The sequence below is a fragment of the Hylobates moloch genome, unplaced genomic scaffold, assembly GCF_009828535.3.
Source record: "Hylobates moloch isolate HMO894 unplaced genomic scaffold, HMol_V3 SCAFFOLD_22, whole genome shotgun sequence".
Lineage (NCBI taxonomy): Eukaryota > Metazoa > Chordata > Mammalia > Primates > Hylobatidae > Hylobates > Hylobates moloch.
The window spans coordinates 14384961-14411541 of record NW_026652297.1 but is presented as its reverse complement, the minus strand read 5'-3'; the positions used below and the strand labels follow the sequence as shown (position 1 = coordinate 14411541).

The following is a 26581-nucleotide window of genomic DNA, read 5'->3' as shown; positions in this document are numbered from 1 at the left end:
TTTAATAAGAAAGGTCATGTAAAGCTCATACTTTATGGACCTCAAATTTCTTAACCTAGCACGATCTGTAATTCTCTCACTCCCACCAACAACCCTAGGGAAAGCTTGATACAGAACATTTTCAACAAATTCTGACATGGACTTAAGCTTTAAGGAACAGGGAGAAGAATGTGTTTTCTGCTCTAGAGTGTTGTCTCCTTCAGGGCGGTTCAGTTGCTCACGGCCTCCATTTAGCAATTCAAGGTAGCTTTGTGGGCTGGTCTTGAGGCTCAGATTTGCCATATTTATTTCTACCCAAACTTTAAAACTTTAATCAGTTAATTCACTTTTGCTTTATTTCAGCTTTGAAGATTATGAAACAGATGAACCTGCCTCTCCCTCTGAATTTGGAAACAAAGGCAATAAAATATTAAGTGCAAGCTTTCCAGAGAAATGTGGAAAGCTTCAATCAGTGGATGAAGAATAGTTGCCGGTGTCTACAATGAAACGAAGATGTGTATTTTAAATTTTTCTTTCTTGTGAAGAGATGTTCTCGTTTGCATACTGCTTTTTAAAGACTTTGATTACTCCAAGTGTGTATCTGCACTGGGAACTTTGTTTTTAAGCAATAGGTCTGGATACACATTTAACTTAGGAGACTCCTCCAATTTGCCTCAAACCTCTTACGGAGCTTCTCAGAAGTGGTACCATCGCCTTCCAAAGTCAGCACCCTACACTCTTGAATGTACCAAGGATCTCTTGGGGACAGTGCCAAGCACGGTTCTCTACACAGGTGATTGAAGTTGCCTCTGTGTTGGCTGGCATCCCTGAGTCCCCTCTGGGCTCCTATGGAGCCTAGAAGAAACCTTCACTTGCAGAAAACTTGAGTCAGAAAATTCTGGAACTTGAAAAAGTAATAAGGGCCTCCAGAATTGACTTAGCCCTAGTAATAAAAGCACTGCCAAAACATCTCAGAGACTTCTTTTAATTATATGTATACTGGAGTTCAAAGATCTTTAACTTACCTGGCTTAATGTAATTTCACAGTTACTTGCCAAACTACTAGTCACTTTACATCCTCAGGTATTTTAACCACTGGGCCTTCCAACTTTGCTGGCAAGCTCTGGTAACCTCCCTGACTGTGGATCTTATATAAAATCTCAAGATAAAAAAAATACTTCTTAAATGAAGTATAGAATTTGACTCATACTTGGAAATAGCCCTTTTAACTTATCTTTTATTCATTGAACTATTGAATGATGTATTTAATCTCCAAATTAGTTGATACTGTTTTCACTTCCTATCAGAAGGCCTGCTTGAAGACATAAAGGAATGATACATTAAAATTCTTACTAGATATATTCCTTCCTCCGAGGAGTATTAGACTAGCTAATAGTAAAGGCCTCAACGTTATTCTTTACTTCATGTTGAAAACAATTACTACAGGTATTTCTCCACCTCAATATTTACCAAGGAAATGGAAAATAATGATACAGCTATAAAAGAAAGCTATTACTTACTGTAGTTGTAGATGTGTTCACTACAGAATCCTACATTTTTCAGCAGGCCACAGTCCAGCCAAATCCTCTAATATCCTTGAAAAGAAACTATTAAAAAGGATAGACATTTCTGATATAAGTAAAACCCCCAAGCAACTTAATATCCATCTGTCAGTCATCAACTTTTCCCCTAGATTTTTTTTTTAACTAGTTCTGAAAGTGTCAAGAACAGCTTCCCTTTCCACCCTACCTAGGTTCTCTCCTTGCTGGCGTAAAGGCCAAGCAGTGAAATGAACCTTGGGTTAGGGTTATGGTAGGCAAAAAGAAAAGGAGAATTTAGGAAATATGCTATAAACAAGGTAGAGTACAGTGAGAGTTAATCCTAGGAATCCTGCCTGTCACAAGCTCCCAGTTCCTGTCATTTTATCTTCATGATTAGAACTGATCTTCCATTTAACTATTACAGAAAGCAGTAACTATTGCAACTATTTAATAGTTCACACAAAAGAAGTAAAAGCTTAAAAATAATTTTTAGGAAATACAATATTCAATAACCTAAACACACTGATAAATTATTAGGATTATTTATGTGATAAATGAAATTTCCTACCAATCCATCCAGCCTTTACCAGGGAAGAAAAGCAATTATTTCATTTCAGATAGAAATACAAAAAAAAAAAAAAAATACTTTTCTTAGAAGCCAGATGTTTTAAATGTTTTATTATCCATAATGATCTAAACTACTAGTAAGATTCACCAAAAAGTAAAAATAAAATTCAATTTTACAATATACATTTTTTTACTATTTGGCTTTACTTTACCTTGGTTCTCCTTACTGAAGTCCTCTTGCTTTCACTTTGATCTGGTTTTTGAAGTCTCTTAATTATTGGCTGGGCATGGTGACTCATGCCTGTAATCCCAGCACTTTGGGAGGCCAAGGGAGGTGATCGCTTGAGCCCAGGAGTAAAGACCAGCCTGGGCAACATAGTGAGACTCCGCCTCTACAAAAAATAAACTTAGCTGGGCATGGTGGTACACATCTGTAGTCCTACCAACTTGGGAGGCTGAGGCAGGAGAATCGCTTGAGCCCCAGGCTTCGAGGCTGCAGTGAGCTATGATTACGACACTGCACTCCAGCCTAGGTGACAGAGCAAGACCCCATTCTCTTACAAAGTCTCTATTATAAAAGTACATCCATCAATACCATTCCATTTAAGATGGGCTATTGTAATAGTTTACCCACATTATCACATTATCACATTTTCAGGAATTATAAGAATGTGTTTTATTATACTCCTTCCTTGGAGCTGAATGCAAGGAATGTGAATTCTGAGGAATTAAGGTAGAATATATTTGACTTTCTGGTAAAGATCATGGTAAGTATAATCATTACTGCCAAACTGGAATTTTCAAGTTGTTATAATATCCCAGGCCCCTTGATAAAAGCTGAGGGTTATCATGACCTTAATGCTAATTCAATGAGAAATGAGTTTAATAGCATAACATTACCAAGGTAATCAAACTAATAAAATTCCATGTATCTTCCCTGCATCTTATCTATGTCACTGTGTACCATTCGAAGTGTTTATAAAACTCTAGATTCATCAAATGAGATTTGCTCAGCTTTTTGAAATGTTAAGATGTGTTTGGAGAAGACTGCATGACTTTGTTTTTCCCTTTTAGCAAAACTAAATAAAGTTGTCAAATATGAATCATGTTCATTAAGGTAATTACTACACACTTGTGCTTTTAATCATATTTGCACCTCATTTTTTTGTCTGCAAGAGTAACACTGTGAACAAGCTTGAATGTCAGAGAATAACTCTTTGAGCCCATGTGAAAACTACAGAGAGGTCTTTGTAGTAATGATAATATACTGAGAAATGATTTCTTCAGGGGATAGGGAAGAGGACAAGGGTTTGTGAATGAGGCGGAGTTCACAGGAATCAAGGTAGACTTTAGCCTCATCTATAATGCATTATTTTAAAAGAATGTGTAACAGCATGTTTTGGGGTACCTAAATTTTATTTCAGAGGCAAGGTCTCATTATGTTGCCCAGGCTGAGTTCGAACTCCTGAGCTTAAGTGATCCTCCCACCTCAGCCTCCTAAGTAGCTGGGATTACAGGCACACACCACTGTGCCCAGCTTTTAATTTTTTTAAAAAGAGAAAAGTATAAAATACCATCCAAGTATCAGATTTCGTTAAAATACTATACTTTGAACTTAGTATTTTCTAAAGCATTTCTATTTGTTATCTATGATATGGTTATGGACAATTTATTTTCCATCTGATTCCCATAAAACTTTTACTCTTCTTCAACAAGGTCACCATGAAATTGTTTTAACTAAGAATACAACGAAATAAAAGGAATTCTTTATCCCTAGGATCATACTACACCTCCTCATGGAAATGCAGACTTAAAGCTAACCAAAAAGATAAAATTGTCAGCTCTAAAACTGTTACCTAAGGTAAAAGATCATTTGATCATTTATATTAATAACAAGGACTCAACAATTCAGGATGTGTCATATTAAATGCTGCTGTTCTTTAGTGGTTTCAAATCCTGATGAAGTAAATCCAGTTACTTCAGTAAAAATCTCTCAATCATCCCTCGTTAGCCATTTGTCAGCATTCCTAAGTAACTCGTGGTATAAAGAAAAATAATATAAAAATCAAGGCACTGTGATTACTCTTCCCCAGATGTATATAATACAGACCATTCAGAGCATGCTATCCCAAACTCTTCAGTATTCTACAACATAGAATTAGAAAACTATCATTTATTGATAGATTTAAGGTGTAATACAGGTTTCCAAAAATGTGGCAGTGAGAATACCAGCATAAAAAAGAGAAACTTGTGCTAAAAACAACCTGAATTCATCATTGGCAATATTACATAACAATCAAGGCCCTCACATACTAATGATTTCCACTTTGTCTATATTGCCAACCTCCCATGCATCAAAAAAAACACAAGATTATCAAACTTGGGAAGCAATAAAGTACTCTATGAATTTTAAGATCATAATATTAGGAAAGTTTGGTCGATTTGCAAAATATATCCTCATCCATGTGTACAATCTCATTTCTAATCATTTTTGCAGTGATCATTAGTGAATAAAGAACAGATTTACAACTTTATATAGCAGGGCATCTGGGTTCAACACAAAACTGTTACAAACGTTAGGTAAATACATGTTTCATAAGACACTGCTAACACTTAAAGGAATTAAATAAAATCCCAAATCTTGGAAAGCAAATAAAGACAAGACAACTAAGAAGCATTTTCCACCATTTACTCTTGTTATCAAAAATAGTTCAACTCTTCTTGCAAAACAAAAACAAAATAGTACATACTGGACACATACATCACATTTTTCTTCCTATGGCTTTAGCCCACCCCCACCCCACCAAAAGAGACCAAAAAAAAAAAAAAAAAAAAAAAAAAAAAAAGCCCAACAACAACAACAAAAACAACTCTACCTGACCACATTCACAGAAAATGACACCAGGATACGCTACAAAACAGAAGGAGGTGTCATCTGCTCTGTGTCCAAAGGTTTCTTCTCCATGTCTTGTACTAGGCGAGTAACCATCATTGAACATGCTGTGTGCCAAATCAAAACATAACTTCAGCATATGTCAGATCTTACTAGAGATGGTGAACGTAGTAAAAATTGGAAATTTTCCAGCAGTATTTTTCTTTAAATAAGCACTATCAAAGCTGCAGCTCTTCTTTTAAATCACAGGTTATTTCATTACACCTAGTCAGTCCTTGTTTTATTTGGGCTGTGCTCTTTCAAGCAACTGACTAGATTTCCCTTCAACAGAATGTTTGTGACTCACTTGTCTTCCCCATAAAAATTAAGGGAAGAAGTGCATTTAAACTGAAACATACTTTGTGCTTTACATGCAAAAGAGCATTCTAAAGAAAATCCTCCTAGCTTCAACCTACCTAAATGCACAGGCTTTATAAAAAGGCATTCTTATTAGGCCTCTATAAAGAAGCCTTCATAATGAACAGCACCCTAAAAAAAAAAACTAGGAGCATATTCAAAATAAAGACTGTGGCAAATAAACTATTAGAGAAAACAAAAGTCAAAGTGGCGGCAAGTACAACACATAAATCTGGGCAAGTCTGGGGGCATTATTCCGAAATTATTTTAAGTAAATCCCAATTACTAAATAAAATCTTTTTATAATTTTAAAAAAATTCTGTCACATACTACATAGTCTAAATTTAATTACCTTCAGAATAAAACTACTCTCCTTCACTTCATTTATCCAATTAGAACACTGCTCAAAGTGAAGGAGGGATTTAGAATTTCTTCCCTAGAAATGAGTAACAGCTAAACATTTGTAGTCAGACAGAATTTCAGTTTACTTTTTAAAAAGATTTCTTAAACTTTCTAATGAGGGGGAATATTTTTTTTCATAATACTGCTGATTTAAGAACTGCTACATACACCAGTAGCCAATATTTCATGATCAGAAATGGTATGATGTCAGCACAAAGGTTGAGCTGGACACATCAGCTTTCCAACAGGAGAAACATCAATGGCATCTGAAGGCAGCACTGAGTTTCCTGAACTAATGGCTACTTTTCCACAAAAAAATTAGCACAATCTTTATGGACTGACTAGATACCACTTCCTTACATTTAATCATAAACTTTGATTATGCACAAAGCATGGCCATAAACAATGAGGTTAATGTTATTTTTCTTGCCAAAGTTCATTTTGTATAAATCAGTTGCATCAGCTTTGTTCTCAAACTATGAGGTTCTGTAAGAACTAAGGACATATATAGTTGTAGGGTTACTCCTCCATTATCTGCAAACTATTTCCCCGACACTAACACATATAACTTAGCAATGAAAACACTTGATACAAGTGATCTATATGCAGGAGCTCCGGCAAGTTAAACCAACAGAACCATAGCTGCCGTAAAACTGTAGCTATTTCCCTACCAGGAGTAGGTTTAAAAGACCCACTGATTTAACAGTCGAATCTCATGTCTATAGCTTCATCCAAACTTTTATCATCATGTGTACTGGCAGCTAAAAACGTCGTTACTGGGGACCCTGTGACATTTATTACACTGGTGCTGGTACTAGCGTTACGCACAGCAATGCTAGTCACGTTAATGCCCAAAGTGAGCCTGGTCTGCTCCAAGGCCTTTTCTGGCACGGCAAATGCCTCCAGCTTCTTCTCCCCATTGGCCATATAGGAGTTTTGGCAGCCACGACATATACAATCTAAGCAGGCTTTGCGGTTAGAGTAGCAAGGGCAGCGTTGGCCTCGGCATGTAAGAACACTTGGATTTTGAGTAGCACGCCCACATTTACACCCTTTCTTTTCCTGGGGTTTTTTGTACACAGCCTTGGTAGGACTTCCTGGCATAAAATGATGACTAGGAATCTTTTCCTTTACTGCTTTGTCTTTTTTAAGAATACCTGGCTTGGTTTTAGAGTGAGATTTCTTGGATCCATGTTCATGACTCTTTTTCATGCTTTTAGTAGATAAAAGTACAGTTTTGCTGATTTTAGGCGTTGTGCCTCCATTGGGAACAGTTGCTATAGGTTGAAGAGAAATTTTGCTCTCCCGTTTCACTGTCACAGGAGCAGATGCCCCCAGTGTTGGGCCTCGGATAATGGTAGAAATTGGAAGTGGCTGAACTTTCTCACTGTCGCTCTCTGATCTGGATCGTTTTCTATTCAATTTTGCTATCTTCGGAGTTGCTGCTGTACATGATAACCCATGAAGTGCAGGACTGGTGGACATAAAAACATTATGGCTAAGAGACTGGGAAGAAAGCTGCAGAAAAGGTCCATTGGATACAGTGGCTTCCAAGTTCGGCTGCAAATTAGGGCAACAGACCTCTGTATTTGAAACAGTTTCTAAGCTGCGGAGTACTTCCTCAACACTCAGTAACAGAGAGTCTCCAGGTTTTATATCTTCACTGAAACTGCAGATATCAATGCCTGTGGAACATAAGTCAGTGGCTACCGTGTCACAAACGGGTGGCAGGCTGTCAGACAGATCCTCAGTTTTTATATCAACAGTATTACATACGTCAATCGTATTTGAATGTTCAGGTGAAGGAATATTTATACCAAATCTATCTATTGAAAGCCCATTATAAGTAGGCAAACCATTGATAACAGAACTGCCAATAGCAATGCTGAGGGTGCTTTCAGACATTGGAGATAAACTAGCTTGAGGATCAGTTGTGGGTTCTGAGGTTGAAGGTAAAGGGGAATGTGTCAAACACAAAGTAAAGGATGAATCTGACGGTTTTTCTGTCTCCTCACAAAACAATGATCCATCATTAAGCAAAGCCAAAATATCGGAAGAACAGTCAACTGCTTCTATTATATCCCGTGCCAGTGTAGTCTGTGTTATATACTCGCATAGTTTTTTGTAGCAGTTCACTAGGATGCTTAACTGCTTGTTTTCCTCAAACTGCTCATAGTCTTTGCACCAGCTACAGGAAGGTTTCATCATCATTTTCTTGCCTTTACAAGTTTTGCAGACATAATGTTGGCAGGTGGAGTTGGTGGGTGCAATAGGATCTTGTAGCAAATGTCCTAAGGGGGAGAAGGAGGAAAGCAAAGATTTTAGTAAAATAAATTTACCATTTCATAAACTAAAGTTTAGATGACATAAGTAATCTATCAAAATTGAGATGAATTAAACTCACTAGACCAGATAACAAAAAATATATCTTGGAAAAAACGGAAAAATCCTCCATTAGCTCGCTTGATTTCATGCCATATTCCCCATTCCGTTATCTCAAACCAGAATCATCCTTGATTCTGTCTCTCTCTCCCCAAGCAATACGTTCTGGTCCACCTTCTTATCCTCTTCCTCCAAAGGCTATACAGTTAAAGAGGTGAAGATCAGATACCAGAAGCACAAACTAGGGTTAAAACTCTTTGGATAGCCAGGTGTGGTGGCGTGTGCCTGTAATCCCAGCTATTCAGGAGGCTGAGGTGATGGCTTGAGCCCTAGAGTTTAGGCTACGGTGAACTATGATCCTGCCACTGCAGTCCAGCCTGGGTGACAAAGCGAGACCCTGTCTCAAAAACAAAACAAAAAAAAACCCTTTGGACCTCAACCTAACACAACATGGCAATGCTACAACATGCTGAACAAAATCATATTGATTATTTTGTGCTGGACACTGGGGAAAAAGATATGAGTAAGAGAGATTTAGTCTCTGCCCTCATAAAAGATAGTCTTGAGGGCACTAATCAGTAGAAAAGTATCTTCACAGAAAAAAATTTTCAACCAATTTTTACCGCATATATACTAATCAAACTTTAAAGAAAAAAGATCAAAATGTCGTTTCAGGCCAGACACAGTGGCTCATGCCTATAATCCCAGCACTTTGGGATGCTGAGGTGGACGGATCACCTGAGGTCAGGAGTTCAAGGCCAGCCTGGCCAACATGGTGAAACCCCATTTCTATTAAAAATACAAAAAAATTAACCAGGCATGGTGGCACGCACTTGTAGTCCCAGATGCTAGGGAGGCTGAGGCAGGAGCATCACTTGAACCCAGGAAACTGAGGTAGCAGTTAGCTGAGATCAAACCACTGCAATCCAGCCTAAGCAATAGAGCGAGACTTAGTCTCAAAAAAAAAAAAAAAAAAAGGGAAGGCCAGGTGTGGTGGCTCATGCCTGTAACCCCAGCACTTTGGGAGGCTGAGGTGGGCAGATCACCTGAGGTCAGGACTTTGAGACCAGCCTGGCCAACATGGTGAAACCCCATCTTTACTAAAAATGCAAAAATTAGCCAGGCAGGGTGATAGGCACCTGTAATCCCAGCTATTCAGGAGACTGAGGCAGGAGAATCCCTTGAACCCAGGAGGCGGAGGTTGCAGTGAGCCGAGATTGTGTCACTGCACTCCAGCCTGGGCGACAAGAGCAAAACTCCATCTCATTTAAAAAAAAAAAAAAAAAGAGTTTCAGTAGGAAAGAACGATGTTCAACTACATTAAAACAAAGAAAAAAGGAGTACTACTCAACTCAAATTCTTCTAGAAAAAAATACAAAATGGAAAAAATTATATTTAAACTTATTAAAGAAAAAAAAACTAGGGTATAATACTGGGCTCAAATTCTTCTGACAGAATTCAAAACGACCATGGTTTAATTATAAACCACAAGTATCCTAACTGCGACAATACAGTATAATGAAGTAGTCCCCCAACTTGACACAATTCTCAAATTATAAATGACATATACATATGAACCAAGAGGGAAAGGAACTAGATCCAGTTCCCATCTCCACCCTTACTCTCCAAAGCTGCAACTGCTCCTTGGTTCCCAATCCAAACAAATGGTCAGCAATTACCCAAAGCAGTACCTGTTCTCATAAATCACAAAAAGAATATGTTCAATCACAACAGAAATTAGAAATCAGTGGGGAAAAAAAAAAAATCAGAAAAATCCCCAAGTATCTGGAAATTAAACATATACCAAAATAACTTATAAACCAAAAACATCATAAGAGAAATTGAGAAAACATTTACCAAATGAAAACACTACATATCAAAATTTGGAGAATGCAACTAAAGCAGTGTTTAGTGGGAAATCTATAGCTTTTAAAGTCCGTATCAGACTCCATCTCAAAAGCAAACAAAATAAATAAATAATGTTTCCTCCAAGCTACGCAATTCTTTTAACTGTTGAAGAGAAAATGTTCACGATATATTTAGTTGTAAACCGAGTGATAAAACTACATATTGTAAAGCCCATTTTTAAAACACACTGTATATATGTGTATGCACCGTAAAAATAGAAAATATAAAAAATAAAAAAGCAAAGTCTCAAGTCAATAACCAAAGCTTTCTTTCACCTTAATAGGAATCCCAAACTAACCAGCTTAAAGCAAATAATGAAGATTAGAGCAGGCCACAGTGGCTCACACCTGTAATCCCATCACTTTGGGAGGCCGAGGTGGGCTGATCACCTGAGGTCAGGAAGGCGGGCCAATCACCTGAGGTCAGATGTTCGACACCAGCCTGGCCAACATGGTAAAACCCTGTCTCTACTAAAAATACAAAAATTATCCAAGGGTGGTGAACACCTGTAATCCCAGCTACTCAGAGACTGAGGCAGGAGAACTGCTTGAACCTCGGAGGAGAGGTTGCAGTGAGCCAAGATAGTGCCACTCAACTCCAGCCTGGGCGACAGAGCCAGTTACTCGATCTCAAAAAAAAAACGAAAATAAATAAATACAGATTAGGGCAGAAACCAATACAAGAGAAAGCAGAAAAACCAAAGAGAAAAATAAATAACACCAAAAGTTGGTTGTTTTAAAAGATCAAAGAAAACAACAAAATACAAATTACCAAAATCAGAAATGAAAGGGGTCAGAGTATCATTAGTGCCCTACAAAATGTGAAGAATTAAGGAAGTCCTATGAACAACTTTATGCCAACAATTTTAGACTACTTCGATGAAATGGACACATTTCTCTAAAGACACAAATGACCAAAATTGACTGGAGAAAACGTTTTAAAACTGAATAGACCTGTAATAAAAGTTTTAAATAGCTACTGAAGATTTTCCTCAAAAGAAGACTCCAAGGCTAAATGCCTTCACTGGTAAATTCTAACAAATAATTAAAAAGAAGTAACACCCAAACATAGAGGAGGAGAAAACACTTCCCAACTCATATTTAAAGGCCAGTAACTACTATGAAAGAAAATAAGGCCACAAGACAAAAGAAAATACAAACCACAGGGAGCTGTGGCTCAACGCCTGTAATCCCAACACTTTGGGAGGCCAAGGTGGGCGGATCACCTGAGGTGGGGAGTTTGAGACCAGCCTGACCAACATGGAGAAACCCCATCTCTACTAAAAATACAAAAATTAGCCAGGCGTGGTGGCGCATGCCTGTAATCCCAGCTACTCAGGAGGCTGAGGCAGGAGAATCGCTTCAACCCAGGAGGCAGAGGTTGCGGTGAGCCGAGATCATGCCACTGCACTCCAGCCTGGGCAACAAAATCATCTCAGAAAAATTAAAATTAAAAAAAAGAAAATACAAACCAAAATCTCCCATAAACATGACAAAATCCATAACAAAACATTCAAGAGAATCCCACAACATATAATACAATACCTATTCACACACACACACGACTTCACAAACGAGAAATTGAACTTCTTTAACCTGATGGTGGTGGGCATCAATAAAAAATCTAAAGCCAACTTTACTTAAAGGTAAAACACAATGCTTTCCTTCCAAAAATCAGGAACAAGGAAAGGATGCCTGCTTTTGCCACTTCTTTTCAAAATTGTACTTGTTCTAGCTGGTGCAGTAAGGTTCAAAAGAAAAAGAAAAAAAAAAAAGGCATGAAGACTAAAAAGAAACAAGTAAAATTGTTTTAGTAATGGATTACACAATTCTGCTTACAGAAAATCTCAAAAAACACACACACACAAACTACCAGTACCAATAAGCAAATTTAGCAAGGTCATAGCACAAACAATATATACAAAAGTCCACTGCATTTCCCATGTCTATATACTAGGAATGAACAAACTAATTTTTTAAAATTCCATTCACAATAGCATCAAGAATATACTTAAAATATTTAGAAAAACTTTAATAAAGACTTCTACACTCAGCACTACAAAACACAGCTGAAAGAAATTAAAGAGTATCTAAACAGACATTTCACGTCCACGGATTAGAAGACTATCAATATATTGTCAAGATGGTAATTTTCCCCAAAATTGATCTATCTGTACGTTCAATGCAATCTTTAATCTAAGGCAGCTTTTTTTCTTAAAGAAATTGACAGGCTGATCCTAAAATTTATATGAAATCACAGAGGACAGGCAAAACAACTTTGAAAAACAACAAAATTACAGGAATTACACTACCAAATTCTGAATTTTACTATAAAGCCATAGTAATCAAGACAGCGTGGTAATGACAAAAGTATAGACACATGCATCAGTGGAACAGAATTCAGAGCCCAGAAACAAATCATTACATTTATGGTCAACCAATTTGTGTGACAGAGTATCCAGATCATTCAATGGGGAAAGGAAAGTTTTTTTTTTTTTGAGACGGAGTCTCGCTCTGTCGCCCAGGCTGGAGTGCAGTGGCGCGATCTCGGCTCACTGCAAGCTCCGCCTCTCGGGTTCACGCCATTCTCCTGCCTCAGCCTCCCAAGTAGCTGGGATTACAGGCACCCGCCACCACACTCAGCTGTTTTTTTTTGCATTTTTAGTACAGACGAGGTTTCACCGTGTTAGCCAGGATAGTCTCGATCTCCTGACCTCGTGATCTGCCCGCCTTGGCCTCCCAAAGTGCTGAGATTACAGGCGTGAGCCACCGTGCCCGGCCAAGGAGAGTATTTTCAACATACCATGTGAAACAATTTGATATCCAAATGCCAAACGGAAAAAAAACAAATTTATACCCTTACCTCACAACGTACACAAAAATTAAAATGATCACAAACCTAAATATAAGAGCTAAAATATAGAAATTCTAGAAGAAAACAGAGGAGAAAATCTTTGTAACTTTGTATTGGCCAAAGTGTTATTATATGTGACATCAAATGCACAATTCACAAAAAGAAAAAAAAAATAGTTAAATGGATTTTCTCAAAATTAAAAACTTACTGTGCTTCAAAAGACACCATTAACAAAATGAAAAAATGGTCAGGCGAGGTGGCTCACACCTGTAATCCCAGCACTTTGGGAGGCTAAGGTGGGCAGATCACGTGAGGTCAGGAGTTCAAGACCAGCCTGGCCAATGTGGCAAAACCCTGTCTCTACTAAAAATATAAAATAAAATTAGCCAGGCGTGATGGCGCATGCCTGTAGTCCCAGCTACTCACGAGGCTGGGGCAGAAGAATTGCTTGAATCTGAGAAGCAGAGGTTGCAGTGAGCCAAGATGGTGCCAATGCACTCCAGCCTGGGCAACAGAGAAAGACTCTGTCTCAAAAAAGAAAAAAAAAAAAAAAGGGGGAGGGAAGGAAGGAAGGAAGGAGGGAGGGAGGGAGGGAAGAAGGAAGGAAGGAGGGAGGGAGGGAGGGAGGGAGGGAAGGAGGGAGGGAGGAAGGAAAAGGTCAAAAATAAACCACAGACTGGGAGAAAATATTTGCAAATCACATTTTAAGAAAAAAACTTAATGCAGCAAGCCAGGCTTAGTGGCTCACTCCCAGCACTTTGGGAGGCCGAAGTGGGCAGTTCAGGAGTTCGAGACCAGCCTGGCCAACACAGTAAAACCCCGTCTCTACTAAAAAAAAGAAAAATTAGCTGGCGGTGGTGGCATGCACCGGTAGTCCCAGCTACTCGGGAGGCTGAGGCAGGAGAATCGCTTGAACCCAGGAGGCGGAGGTTGCAGCCAGCCGAGACCACGCCATTGCACTCCAGCCCGGGAGACAGAGCAAGCCTCCGTCTCAATTAAAAAAAAAATTCAAATCGGTAAAATGACAATTTTAAAAGCAAAAAATTGAATAAACATTTCACCAAAGAAAATATATGAATGACCAGCCGGGCGCAGCGGCTCACACCAGTAATCCCAGCACTTTAGGAGGACAAGGTGGGCAGATCACGAGGTCAGGAGATCGAGATGATGCTGGCCAACATGGTGAAACCCCATCTCTACTAAAATACAAAAAATTAGCCAGGCATGGTGGTGCATGCCTGTAATACCAGCTACTCGGGAGGCTGAGGCAGGGGAATCACTTCAACCCGGGAGGTGGAGGTTGCAGTGAGCCGAAATAGTGCCACTGCACTCCAGCCTGATGACAGAGCAAGTCTCCGTCTCAAAAAAAAAAAAAAAAAAAAAGAATGACTATAAGCACATGAAAATATACTCAATATTATTAGTCAAAGTAAAACCATGGCACACTACTGCCCACCCATTAGAATAGCTAAATTCAAAACGACAATGCCAACAGTTGGCAAAGATGTGAAGAAACTGGAACCCTTATATACTGCTGGTAAAATGTAAAACGGGTACAATCACATTGAAATACAGTTTGGTAGTTTCTTAAAAAGTTAAAACACAAATTTACCATAGAAACCAGAAAAATTCTACTCCTAGGAACCTACCTAAAGAGAAATAAAAACATATCCACACAGAAAAATGTGTGGATATGTATGTGAATGTGCACAGCAGCATGATTCCTAATGGCCCAAAATTAGACACAATCCAAATGTCCATTAATTGGTGAGTAGATAAACAAAATGTATATTCATGCAATGGAGTTCAGCAATTTAAAGGAATAAAGTATTGGTACATGCCACAACATGGATGAACTTCCAAAACATTTGCTAAGTGAAAGAAGCTGATACAAAAGAGTACATTATTGCATAATTCCATTTATATAAAATGCCCAGAAATGACAGGAAGGCAGAAAAACTGGTTGCCTAGGGCTGAGAGTGGAGCAGTCATTACCTGTAAATGGGCACAATGGAACCTTTTAGGGGGATGAAAGTGTTCTAAAATAAGATAGTGGTGATGGTTACACAACTCTAAAATTTAAAAACACTTTAAGGTAAGGCACCAATAGTGGCAGAATCCAACCTTCTACCTAATGCCAATGGCAACGATCCCTTAAAGAGTGTCCTTAACTTCATCTAAGGAAAGACACAAGGGATAGGAAGGGAAAAAAAATACATATATATGCATTTCTTTTTTTTTTTTTTTTTTTCCAAGACAGAGTCTTTCCCTGTCGCCCAGGCTAGAGCACAGTGGCGTGATCTCGGCTCACAACCTCTGCCTCCTGGTTTCAAGCAATTCTCCTGCCTCAGTCTCCCAAGTAACTGGGATTTACAGGTGCCCGCCACCATGCCCGGCTAATTTTTTACTTTTAGTAGAGACGGGCGGGGTCTCACCATGTTGGCCAGGCTGGTCTCGAACTCCTGACCTCGTGATCCACACGCCTCGCCTCCCAAAGTGCTGGGATTACAGGCATGAGCCACAGCGCCTGGCCCTATATATGCATTTGAAAAGATAAAACCATAGGTTTAAAAAAAAAAAAAAAAAAAAAAAAGAGGGCTACCAGGCCAGGTGCGGTGGCTCACACCTGTAATCCCAGCAGTTTAAGAGGCCAACATAGGCAGATCGCTTATCTCAGGAGTTTGAAACCAGCCTGGGCAATATGGCAAAACCCCATCTCTACAAAAAATAAAAAAAATTAGCCGTGGATGCTGGCACACACCTTAGTCCCAGCTACTTGGGAGGCTGAGAGGATGGCTTGAGCCTGGGCCAGAGGTTGCAGTGAGCCGAGATTGTGCCACTGCAGTCCAGCCTGGGCGACAGAGCCTGCACCTGTCTCAAAAACAAAATAAAAGGGCTACAAATTAGGAGGGAGAGACAGAACAAAGTGAAATAGGAAAACACTACTCTGAGTTTAATCTGTCTTGTAGATTTTACTTTCAAACCATGTAAATATTTTATATAATAGTATAACAAAACCAAAATGTTACATGAAATCTCTAAAAACCAAAAAAACCATAATTTTATACCAAATTGGTGGTATAACAATCCAAAGAGTAACTATTTTGAATGACTATAACACAGAAAATTGGCTCAATCCTTGCGATCCTCATTTTTCTTATTTTCAGTAACCACATTGTTGGCGGCAGTGTTGATAATAATTATAAAAGTGTTAGTGCGTACCGTGGGATAAAAAGTCAATGCCTTGAGGACTTGGATTTTTTTTTTTTTTTTTTTCAGTAGGAAGGAGGAGGAAAGTTGTGAGAGAGAAAAGGTTACATTAAAAATCCTGTAGACCTGGAGTTCAAGACTAGCCTGGCGAACATGGTGAAACCCTGTCTCTACTAAAAATACAAAAAATTAGCTGGGCGTGGTGGTGGGCGCCTGTAATCCCAGCTACTCAGAAGGCTAAGGCAGGAGAACTGCTTGAACCCAGGAGGTGGAGGCTGCAGTGTGCTGAGATTGCACCATTGCACTCCAACCTGGGCAACAGAGCGAGACTCCATCTCAAATAAATATAAATATAAATATAAATATAAATATAAATATAAATATAAATATAAATATAAAATCCTGTAGCCCTAAAGTGAATTTCAACTGGACTTAACACTATGAACTCATGTTTTAATCTTAAATGTGTGTGTATTTCCTGGCACTATGTGTGTGTGTATTTCCTAGCACTATCCATTGAAGAGGCCTGGAAACAAAGAACAACCCCAGCAGCAATGAATACAGATTACAGGATTGAAAAACAATTTCCTTTTCAAAGGAATCAGAGCTTCTTGGACAAATGGCTAATTTCAACTTTGTGCCATGAATTGCACAAGAGGAGTTTTGATGGCCTTGTTATGCCAGAAAGCATAGAAACTATCAAAATCAAGACTAAGGGGCAAACCTGAAGGGGTTTCCACTGGCCAAAGACGAGAAAATCTAAACATGCATGATATAGCTAGGCTTTGTGTCCCCACGCAAATCTCATCTTGAATTGTAATCCCCATGTGCCAAGGGACAGACCAGGTGGAGATAACTGAATCATGGGAGCAGTTTCCCCAGCTTTTCTTGTGATAATCAGTTCTCACGAGATCTGATGGTTTTATAAGGGGCTCTTCCCCCCTTCACTAGGCACTTCTTCCTGCCACCATGTGAAGAAGGTGCGCTGCTTCCCCTCTTTGCCTTCCACCAAGACTGTAAGTTTCCTGAGGCCTCCCCAGCCATGCTGAACTGTGAGTCAATTAAGTCTCTTTCCTTCGTAAATTACCCAGTCTCAGGCAGTTCTTTACAGCAGTATGGAAACAGACTAATACAATGCATAAATGCAATGAAATGAAGCACATCTACGATGTTCAAATCTGAGTTCATTTTTTTAAAAAAGAAAACAAAATCAGTTTCAGGATACTAGTGAAGCAGCTCGTGAGTCTGAAAACTAGTAAATAAGAGCAAGAGTCAAATATTTGTCCTAATTTAACTTTAGGAAATATACCACCAAATAACCAAATCATGGAGAAGTTTTTCCTCACAGCAATAATCCAGCTAATATGTTAATCAAAACCTCCGCTAACCATGGAGCACCTTAAAGGACTCATAGTCTACATGTCTTTAGTCTTCTATGAGGTTTTAGAAGAGTAACCATGCCAACTGTTGAGAAATGAAAATAAGTTGGAAGACACCAAAACTCACTTATTAGCTCCACAGATTGCCCACCATTCCCCACCACAAATATCTGAAACTTAAATATTAAAGATGCCCATTGGCAAACTTTCTTTATGCAGTCAGATAACCATCCTCTTAAAAGTTTCCCCAAGGGTTCTCTATACACTTCACCATGAAGGCAGCTCCAATGATGTGAGAAATAGAAAAGAGTCATTCAGGGGCTTCTTAGCTGGGATCACGGTTAACCAAGTATCTAACTGTGTCTCTAAGGAACCCCACACCTCCAATTTAAGAAATACCAGACAACATACTTGAATTTGTTAAAAAAAAAAAAAAAAAAAAAATGCATCTTATCCTAGAAAATAAAATGGACGGGCAATATACACCAGGGAGAAATATGTCAGTCACTAGTAGATTCTCCTGTAAAAACTGTGGAGTATTTAAGGAAAGGTTTGAATTTAGCATAGATCGTGTTCCATATAGTTACACACACAAGTACAAAAAAAGACTCGCTCAAAATACACACCTTCAGACTTTTTTTGAGTCAAAGTCTTGCTCTGTTGCCCACTCTGGAGTACAGTGGCATGATCTTGGCTCACCACAACCTCCATCTCCCAGGTTCAAGCAATTCTCCTGCCTCAGCCTCCCGAGCAGCTGGGACCACAGGTGAGCGCCACTGCATCTGGCTAATTTTTTTGTATTTTTAGTAGAGACGGGGTTTCACCATGTTGGCCAGGCTGGTCTTGAACTCCTGGCGCTCAGGTGATCCTCCCGCCTTGGCCTCACAAAGTGCTGGGATTACAGGCATGAGCCACCGCGCAAGCCCAGACTTTTTTAAAAAATGTAAAGTTCATGACCAAAAAAAAAAAAAAAAAAAAAGTCTCACTGCACTGCCTTGAAACCTTATCTGCAATATTTCATGATTACCTTCCTTTTCATAAGTGGACATATAACTAAATGAATAATATTTATGTTCTCTGTCTAAACAAATAATGTGATATTGACCCTAAAAATAATACTCATTTCTGTGCCTCAACATTTTCATTTTTGTTTAGTTGTCAATTTCTTATTTACTCTCCCTCTTCTTAACTGCTTTTCCTCAAGTCAGTCAATTTAAATTAAGGCTAAGACATAGTTTTAGGATACCACAATGCTAATTTTTGTAATTTCTGGGAAAATATAACTGTTGATAATTAATTTACTAAGATATTTAATATCAGATTTTTTAATGCTCTTAATGAGTGAATCTTTTTATTATGGAGACTTTCAAACAGACAAAAGCAAGAACACTATACAAGTAACCTCCATATACTCATAACCCAGAATAATTATCATGATTATGCCACATTTAATTCACCTACTCATCTTCTGTTCTTTATTTCAAAAAGCAAATCCAGACATCATTAATTTTTAAACCAGATTAAGATTTAATTGTTAATGGCTACAAAAGAAATAGAAAGAATGAATAAGACCTAGTATTTGATTTGCACTCCAGCCTGGGCGACAGAGCGAGACTCCGTCTCAAAAAAAAAAAAAAAAAATTTAAGTAATATTTTTTTGAATCAACATGCTTTTTAAAGCAATAAACCTTCCCTCTTATTAAAACAAATTTAACATAGATCATTCAAATAATTACAGTATTAACATGCCAAAACTAGAACCTAGACTGACTGGCATTTATCCTCATGCATATCCCTGACAAGAATCACTGCCAGCCAGCATCAAGATTTACAGAGCAGCGTAAATTTGAAGCAGCATGAGAGGCAAATAGCGCTAAAATAAATAAATTATAACTAAGTCTCAAATTGCCTGCCCCTGTCTCTATACAGGAGATGGGCACTCCTCCTTAGCACAGATAAACAACGAGGTTATCAATACTCTTGGAAAACTCTTTAAATACATAGTTGATCCCAGTTTTCAATAAAGCAACTAGTAATTCACTCACTTCAAAATACTACTGGTAAAGGTGGCTGTACTACAAATTTTATGCTGATGTGCAGACTACCAAGTAAATTATGTCTTAATCACTTCTGAAGCAAGATTTATTCTCCATTCTAACTGAAGTATTTAATGTCACAAATATTTTGACCAGATTATGGGAGAAATTAAGTTTATGGAAATGAAGAGAAGGGGCACAAGAAAAAATAAAACTGATAACGGCTAATACTTAGCAAAATTTGTTAACAACTAAAAATAAACCTGTGAACACTGGACCTGGCAATAATAATGATCATAAAATGGCAAAAATTATCACAGATTAAAATGTAACATGGACAAATTAAACACGAACAACAAGAAACTTTATCAATCAAATCCTCATTTTAAAGTTCACATGCAAAAGAAATCCCAATGAAAATTTCAGTAAAATAAAAACTTGGTAAAAGTGAAAAATGGTTTAGTTGTTCCGTAGAAAAAAAAATTATCAAGGAATTCAACTACCTCAAAGGCTTAACTTTGGCCTTTGACAAAAATGCATCATATAACTCTAATTTAAATGTCATATGCACAAAAAAATTTCTCAGAATCAAAACATTCTGTATTTACCACCAGCCTCTCTCCATAATTCTTTTTCTGGTCATGCTTCTATTACAGCAAGGACTAACTAATCAATAACCACAAGTAATGCAAATAATTTTACATAAATCTTTTGTTTATGATTCATGATGAAGGAAAATTAATGAAGACTCACATGAATATCATGAAATGCCACTAACAGCAAAAATTGGACACATGCAGGTGATGATAATTAAAACCATCATATCATTTGTCCAAGATGCATTCTCAGAAACCAGAATTTTAAATGGTCAAGGTATCCACAAGACAGACTCAAATCTTATAATACTTAAATATATGGGAAAATATTTGGAATGGAAAAAAATCAGTTTTTGTAATACCCTCAATCAACTTTTCCAAAGTAATGAAAGAGAAAAATAACAGTACAGAATCCAACAGCTATAAAATACGTGGCATCCTACAAAAGACAGGAAACAGTTTTCTGCTTTTATTGATGAGAACCACATGAAACAAGAGATAGCTACACAGTAACTCAATAAAATATGCTTTCCATCAGAGCCTAAATTTGCTTCCCAACAAATGGACCCACACCAAAAACAGGAATAAAAAGCAGCCAGAGAAACTCATAATAAGTTCTCAAGATGGCTGGGAGTGGTGGCTCACACCTGCAATCCCAGCACTTTGGGAGTACAAGGCAGTAGTATCGCTTGAAGCCAGGAGGAGTTTAAGATTAGCTGGGTAACAAAGTGAGACCCCGACTCTACCAAAAAAAAGCAAACAAGCTCTTAAGGCAAAAAAAAAAGAATTAAAAGTGACAAAAACTTCTCTTGCTAAAATGGAATAATAACAGTCATGAGACTTTAAAATCATTACTAAAGAAACAAGAAAAAGAACACTAACCAGTTATCTTAAAATACTCAAAAAATTACTGGATAAAGAAAATGTGGCACACATAAACCATGGAATACTACGGAGCCATAAAAAAGGATGGGTTCATATCCTTTGCAGGGACATGGATGAAGCTGGAAACCATAATTCTCAGCAAACTAACACAAGAACAGAAAACCAAACACCGCATGTTCTCACTCATAAGTGGGAGTTGAACAATGAGAACACATGGACACAGGGAGGAGAACATCACACATCTGAGCCTGTTGGGAGTGAGGAGCTAGGCGTGGAGCAGCATTAGGAGAAATACTTAGATGACGGGTTGATGGGTGCAGCAAACCACCATGGCATGTGTACACCTATGTAACAAACCCTGCACATTCTGCACATGTATCCCAGAACTTAAATAATAAAAAAAAAACTCAAAAAAGTTTTTAAATAGTAAGTTTTCCAGGTTCACTGATTCTAAAACCAATTTCCTCAGCAATTACTGTTCAATAAGATAACATCCTTTTTGACAGCCACTGCTTTCCAAATGGCCCAGATAACTTTACTGATCATCTAAGCATAGCTACAATCATATATACAGAAGAAAAAAAAGAAAACCTTTATTAACAGCAAAAAGAATTTTGTTGCCAGCCAAATCACATGGCTGTGAAGCTCTTGATCAAAAGACAGGATGGTAACTTAAGCAATGACAAAACATTTCAATGGATGACAAGAGGTGCACTTTATCTTGGAAAGGCACTCTGAAATGCTGCAAACAGAAAATCTTCCACTATTTTGTACAGGAATGTAGTCTTGGATTCTGCCAGGCAAATCTTTCCTGTACCATGAGGGCCTGGCTTGTTTCTGTTGTTGTTGTTTGGGGGGGGTTGCTTATTTTTTAAATGGTTATGGGTACATAATTTTTGGGCATATGTATGGTGGTACACGTGATATTCTGACAAGCATATAACGTGTAACAATCAAATGAGGCTAACTGGAATATCCATCACCTCAAACATTTATCATTCATTTGTGTTGGGAACATTTCAAATCCACTCCTATTATGGGTTTTGGTGGGTTGTTTTTTGGTTTTTTTATGGTTTTTTTTTGTTGTTGTTGTTGTTTTGAGACGCAGTCTCACTCTGTCGCCTAGGCTGCAGTGGAGTGGCATAACCTGGGCTCACCGCAACCTCTGCCTCCCTGGTTCAAGCTATTCTCCTGCCTCAACCTCCTGAGTAATTGGGATTACAGGCGCACACCACCACGCCCAGCTAATTTTTTGTATTTTTAGTAGAGACGGGGTTTCACCATGTTGGCCAGGGTGGTCTTGAACTCCTCCTAACCTCAGGTGATCCACCTGCCTCGGCCTCCCAAAGCGCTGGGATTACAGGCATGAGCCACCGCACCCAGCCTCTAGATGTTTTGAAATATACAATAAATAATGGTTAACTGGCCAGGCGCACTCCAGCACTTTGGGAGGCCGAGGTGGATGGATCACTTGAGGTCAGGAGTTCAAGACCAGCCTGGTCAACATGGTAAAACCTCATCTCTACTAAAAATACAAAAAGTAGCCAGGTGTGGTGGCGGGTGCCTGTAACCCCAGTTATTCCGGCTGAGGCACGAATCATTTGAGCCCAGGAGGTGGAAGATGCAGTGAACCAGGATCGCACCACCACACTCCAGCCTGGGCAACAAAACAAGACTCCATTAAAAAAAAAAAAAAAAAAAATCAGCGGGGCGGTGGCTCATGTCTATAATCCCAGCACTTTGGGAGGCTGAGGCAGGCAAATCACCTGAGGTCACGGGTTCAAGACCAGCCTGGCCGACATGGTGAAACCCCATCTCTACTTATATATATATAAGTATATATATATATACACACAAAAATTAGCTGGGCGTGGTGGCGCATGCCTGTAATCCCATCTACTCAGGAGGCTGAGGCAGGAGAATCATTTGAGCCCAGGAGGCAGAGGCTGCAGTGAGCCAAGATCACACCACTGCACTCCAGCCTGGGAGACAAGAGCGAAAATCCCTCTCAAAAAAAATGGGGTTACAGGAAAAAAAAAACCATTGTTAACTATAGTCATTCTACTGTGTGACTGAAGTACAAGGCCTTTCCATAAAGCTTTCCATTTTCTACAGGATGACCAAAAGGAAAAAAACTGTCCTCTTTTTTTTTTTTTGAGACAGGAGTCTCGCTCTGTCGCCAGGCTGGAGTGCAGTGGCGTGATCTCGGCTCACTGCAACATCTGCCTCCTGATTCTCCTGCCTCAGCCTCCCGAGTAGCTGGGACTACAGGCGTGCATCACCATGCCCAGCTAATTTTTGTATTTTTAGTAGAGATGGGGTTTCACTATGTTGGCCAGGATGATCTCAATCTCTTGACCTCGTGATCTGCCCGCCTCGGCCTCCCAAAGTGCTGGGATTACAGGCATGAGCCACTGTGCCCAGCCTGTCCATATTTTTAAATAACTCAAATCAGGCCAAAAAAGAGTATAAGCCTGATCTCAAACTGGCAAGGGGATACCTTTTGAATTTATAAAAGGAGGTAAAAATGAGGCAGCAGAACCCTAACAATGATGGGAGGGAAAAGAGGCCAATTATATGCCAAGATTTGTTCAATATGTTTGAGAAAGTATTCTACTTTTTGTTCCATCCCAAAAACATGTCCTTAATGATGAATGTTTTCTGTATGTTTGGCATTGTACAAAGTAACTATTTTCTTTCATTATATTATTACTCAACATTTACCTGGGTATGTCTCACAAACATGAGAAAATGAGACATGTTAAATCTTTAAAAGTTTAGCAAGTCATTGCTCTGTTTCAAATCAAAAGGAAGTGTAAAGTTAGTCACTGTTAGAAGTCAGATTCCTAGGCATGCAAACTCTTAGGACAGGTTAGTGTGCAGAAAGCTTATCAAGAGTTTCTCTCAGGATTATCACTTGTAAAGGAAGGAAGGAAGCGGCTGGGATGAACTCACAAAAAAGGCCTCAGATGATCCAACAGAAACTCTAAAGCTGAATGACTCCTTAGGGTTGTCCTATGCTGGGCCCAAGGAGCCAGGTACTTTAATGAACCAGAACCTGGATGCACGCTACTCACAACAAAAGCATGTGACCATGAACGAGTTGCTCTCTTCAGCCAAGGACGATTCCCAGACAGGTCTCACAGCTTCAGCAGCACACCCACTAGCTAAAAGAATGCATTTCTTTAATCCTTAAGTGGGGATTTGGGTATTACATCATGGCATCCACTACAATCAGTAAGTCTGTAACTGTCCAAGTCTGACAAATTTTGAGTAAAACAATGTCATATATAATAATAGTGTGCTCCTAAGTGATTTGGCCCTCAGTTTCTTAAAGCTATTAACTAAATGTCTAGGTTATTTTCACAGCTGTAAAATTTGATGATTCCAAGACGTATGGTTATGTCTATAAAGGGTTTATCAAAAGCCCTGCATTTGGGTATAATTAATTTTCATTAGGTATCATGTTGAGGTGATAGGTCTACATGATAGGTATGTATGTGAGAGTTTTATTCTACTTTGTACGTTGAAATTTTTTCTTTTTTTTGGAGACAGGGTCCCACTCTGTTGCCCAGTCACTTAGGATGAAGTGCAGTGTCATGGCTCACTGTAGCCTCAACCTCCTGGGGCTCAAGCAACCCTCCTAACTCAGCCTTCTGCGTAGTTGGGACCACAACTCCTGGCTCAAGCGATCCACCCACCTTGGCCTCCCACACGGCTGGGATTACAGGTGTGAGCCACCACACCTGGTCTGTATGTTGAAATTTTCTATAAACGTGACAAAATAAAGTCCAATGAAAGCTTGAATATTTCTACTTATGTCAATTTTTTCATGCTTCCAAATTTACCAGGTTTACATATTTAAGTATTCTCCCTCTCTCCACCTCTCATCATACTCACACTCACTCCCCCACAACACATACACACATACAATATCCTTTTCTTCTTCCCTCCTATGTAAACCCTCCTCTCCCTCCAATGCTTTGGCTCACATACCTCCCACACTCCCCCCACCCAGTTACCTATACCTAATGTTATTTATACCCTCTCTCACTTCCACCTTCAACCTTCTTTCCTATAGCAACTCCCCATCCAGTTATTCCTATGCAGAAGCTTCTCACCAGAATCAGTCTTCTAATGAAAAGCAACAATTGCTAATCCCAAATGTAGTGGGCACTTCTGGTTCATTATTCTTCCTTGAAATGCTCTCCTCCCTTCTCCCCTAACATTGTCTCCCTCATCTCCTCTACATCCTCTTCTGTCCCCTCATTAATTTTAGTATTTCCCATGTTTCCTTAATAGGATCTACTCTTACTCCCTTTCAGTAATCCTTAGTAATCCTTACCGACACAGACCCCTTTGAGAATCTGACTATACAAATGTGTACATCTTCAGGTCAAGAGCTAATAAAAAAAAAAAAAATGTACAAATTGTTGTTCAGAATCTTATGAGGATTATTAATCTTTTCCCCTTTTGAAACACACACATGACACCATACAAACTTTAAAACTGACCTACGGGCCAGGCGCGGTGGCTCACGCTTGTAATCCCAGCACTTTGGGAGGTCGAGGCGGGCGGATCACGAGGTCAGGAGATCGAGACCACAGTGAAACCCCGTCTCTACTAAAAATACAAAAAAAAATTAGCCGAGCATAATGGCAGGCGCCTGTAGTCCCAGCTACTTGGACAGGCTGAGGCAGGAGAATGGCATGAACCCGGGAGGCAGAGCTTGCAGTGAGCCGAGATTGTGCCACTGCACTCCAGCCTGGGCGACAGAGCGAGACTCCGTCTCAAAAGAAAACCGACTCAAAAAAAAAAAAAAAAAACCTGACCTACAGGGCCGGGCACAGTGGCTCACACCTGTAATCCCAGTACTCTGGGAGGCCAAGGCAAGAGGATCACTTGAGGTCAGGAGTTCAAGACCTGCCTGACCAACATGGCAACACCCTACCTCTACTAAAAATACAAAATCAGCCGGGCATGGTGGCGTGCGCCTGTAATCCCAGCTACTTGGGAGGCTGAGGCACAAAAATCGCTTGAACCTAGAAAGCAGAGGTTGCAGTGAGCTGAGATCATGCCACTGCACTCCAGCCTGGGCGACAGAGCAAGACTCTGTCTCAAAACAAACAAACAAAAACTGACCTACATACTCCTTTCTAGAGTGATTGCCCATAAAGCTGTTTTAACTACTGTTCATAAACTGGTGACTGCTGAATCTGTATCTCCAACTCAAATCTTTCTCCCCTGAACTTCAGATCCAATATCTAAGTGCCCACTAGGAATCTCATCTCTCTTTTGCCAACCCACAGGTAACTCGAGCTTAACATGAGCAAATATAAATTTTATCTCCCATAAATCCCCACCTAAAAACCTGGTCTTCCTCCTGCATCCCTTATTCTCTTGGTACTGACACTATCATTCATTCACAAACTAAATACCTTGAAACCACCCAGACTCTTCACCTCCATTCCATATCCAATTGTTCTCCCTGCATGTGGTTTATAAAAATCTGCCAATTCCATCCCTTCGCGTTTTATTTGCATGACTACTCCTG

At 39.1% G+C, this 26581-nt stretch overlaps 2 protein-coding genes across 4 annotated transcripts in view; one reads left to right on the top strand and one right to left on the bottom strand.

The window, feature by feature from the left end:
- PPP2R3A (protein phosphatase 2 regulatory subunit B''alpha) overlaps positions 1–24933 on the top strand; it is a 220530-nt gene extending 195597 nt beyond the window's left edge. Inside the window, exon 14 of one of the 3 annotated variants that reach the window (XM_058433343.1) lies at positions 24583–24933. In XM_058433343.1, the coding sequence (XP_058289326.1) occupies positions 24583–24610 (28 nt within the window). In that variant the 3' untranslated portion in view covers positions 24611–24933. Of the gene's footprint in view, positions 1–342; positions 3245–24582 lie in introns of those variants that run through there. The other 2 variants (XM_032143604.2, XM_058433344.1) reach the window with 2 other exon arrangements.
- Positions 3278–26581, bottom strand: part of MSL2 (MSL complex subunit 2) — a 46687-nt gene continuing 23383 nt past the window's right edge. Inside the window, exon 2 of the mRNA XM_032143664.2 lies at positions 3278–8069. Coding sequence (XP_031999555.1) covers positions 6478–8069 — 1592 coding nt within the window. The 3' untranslated portion in view covers positions 3278–6477. The remainder of the gene's footprint in view (positions 8070–26581) is intronic.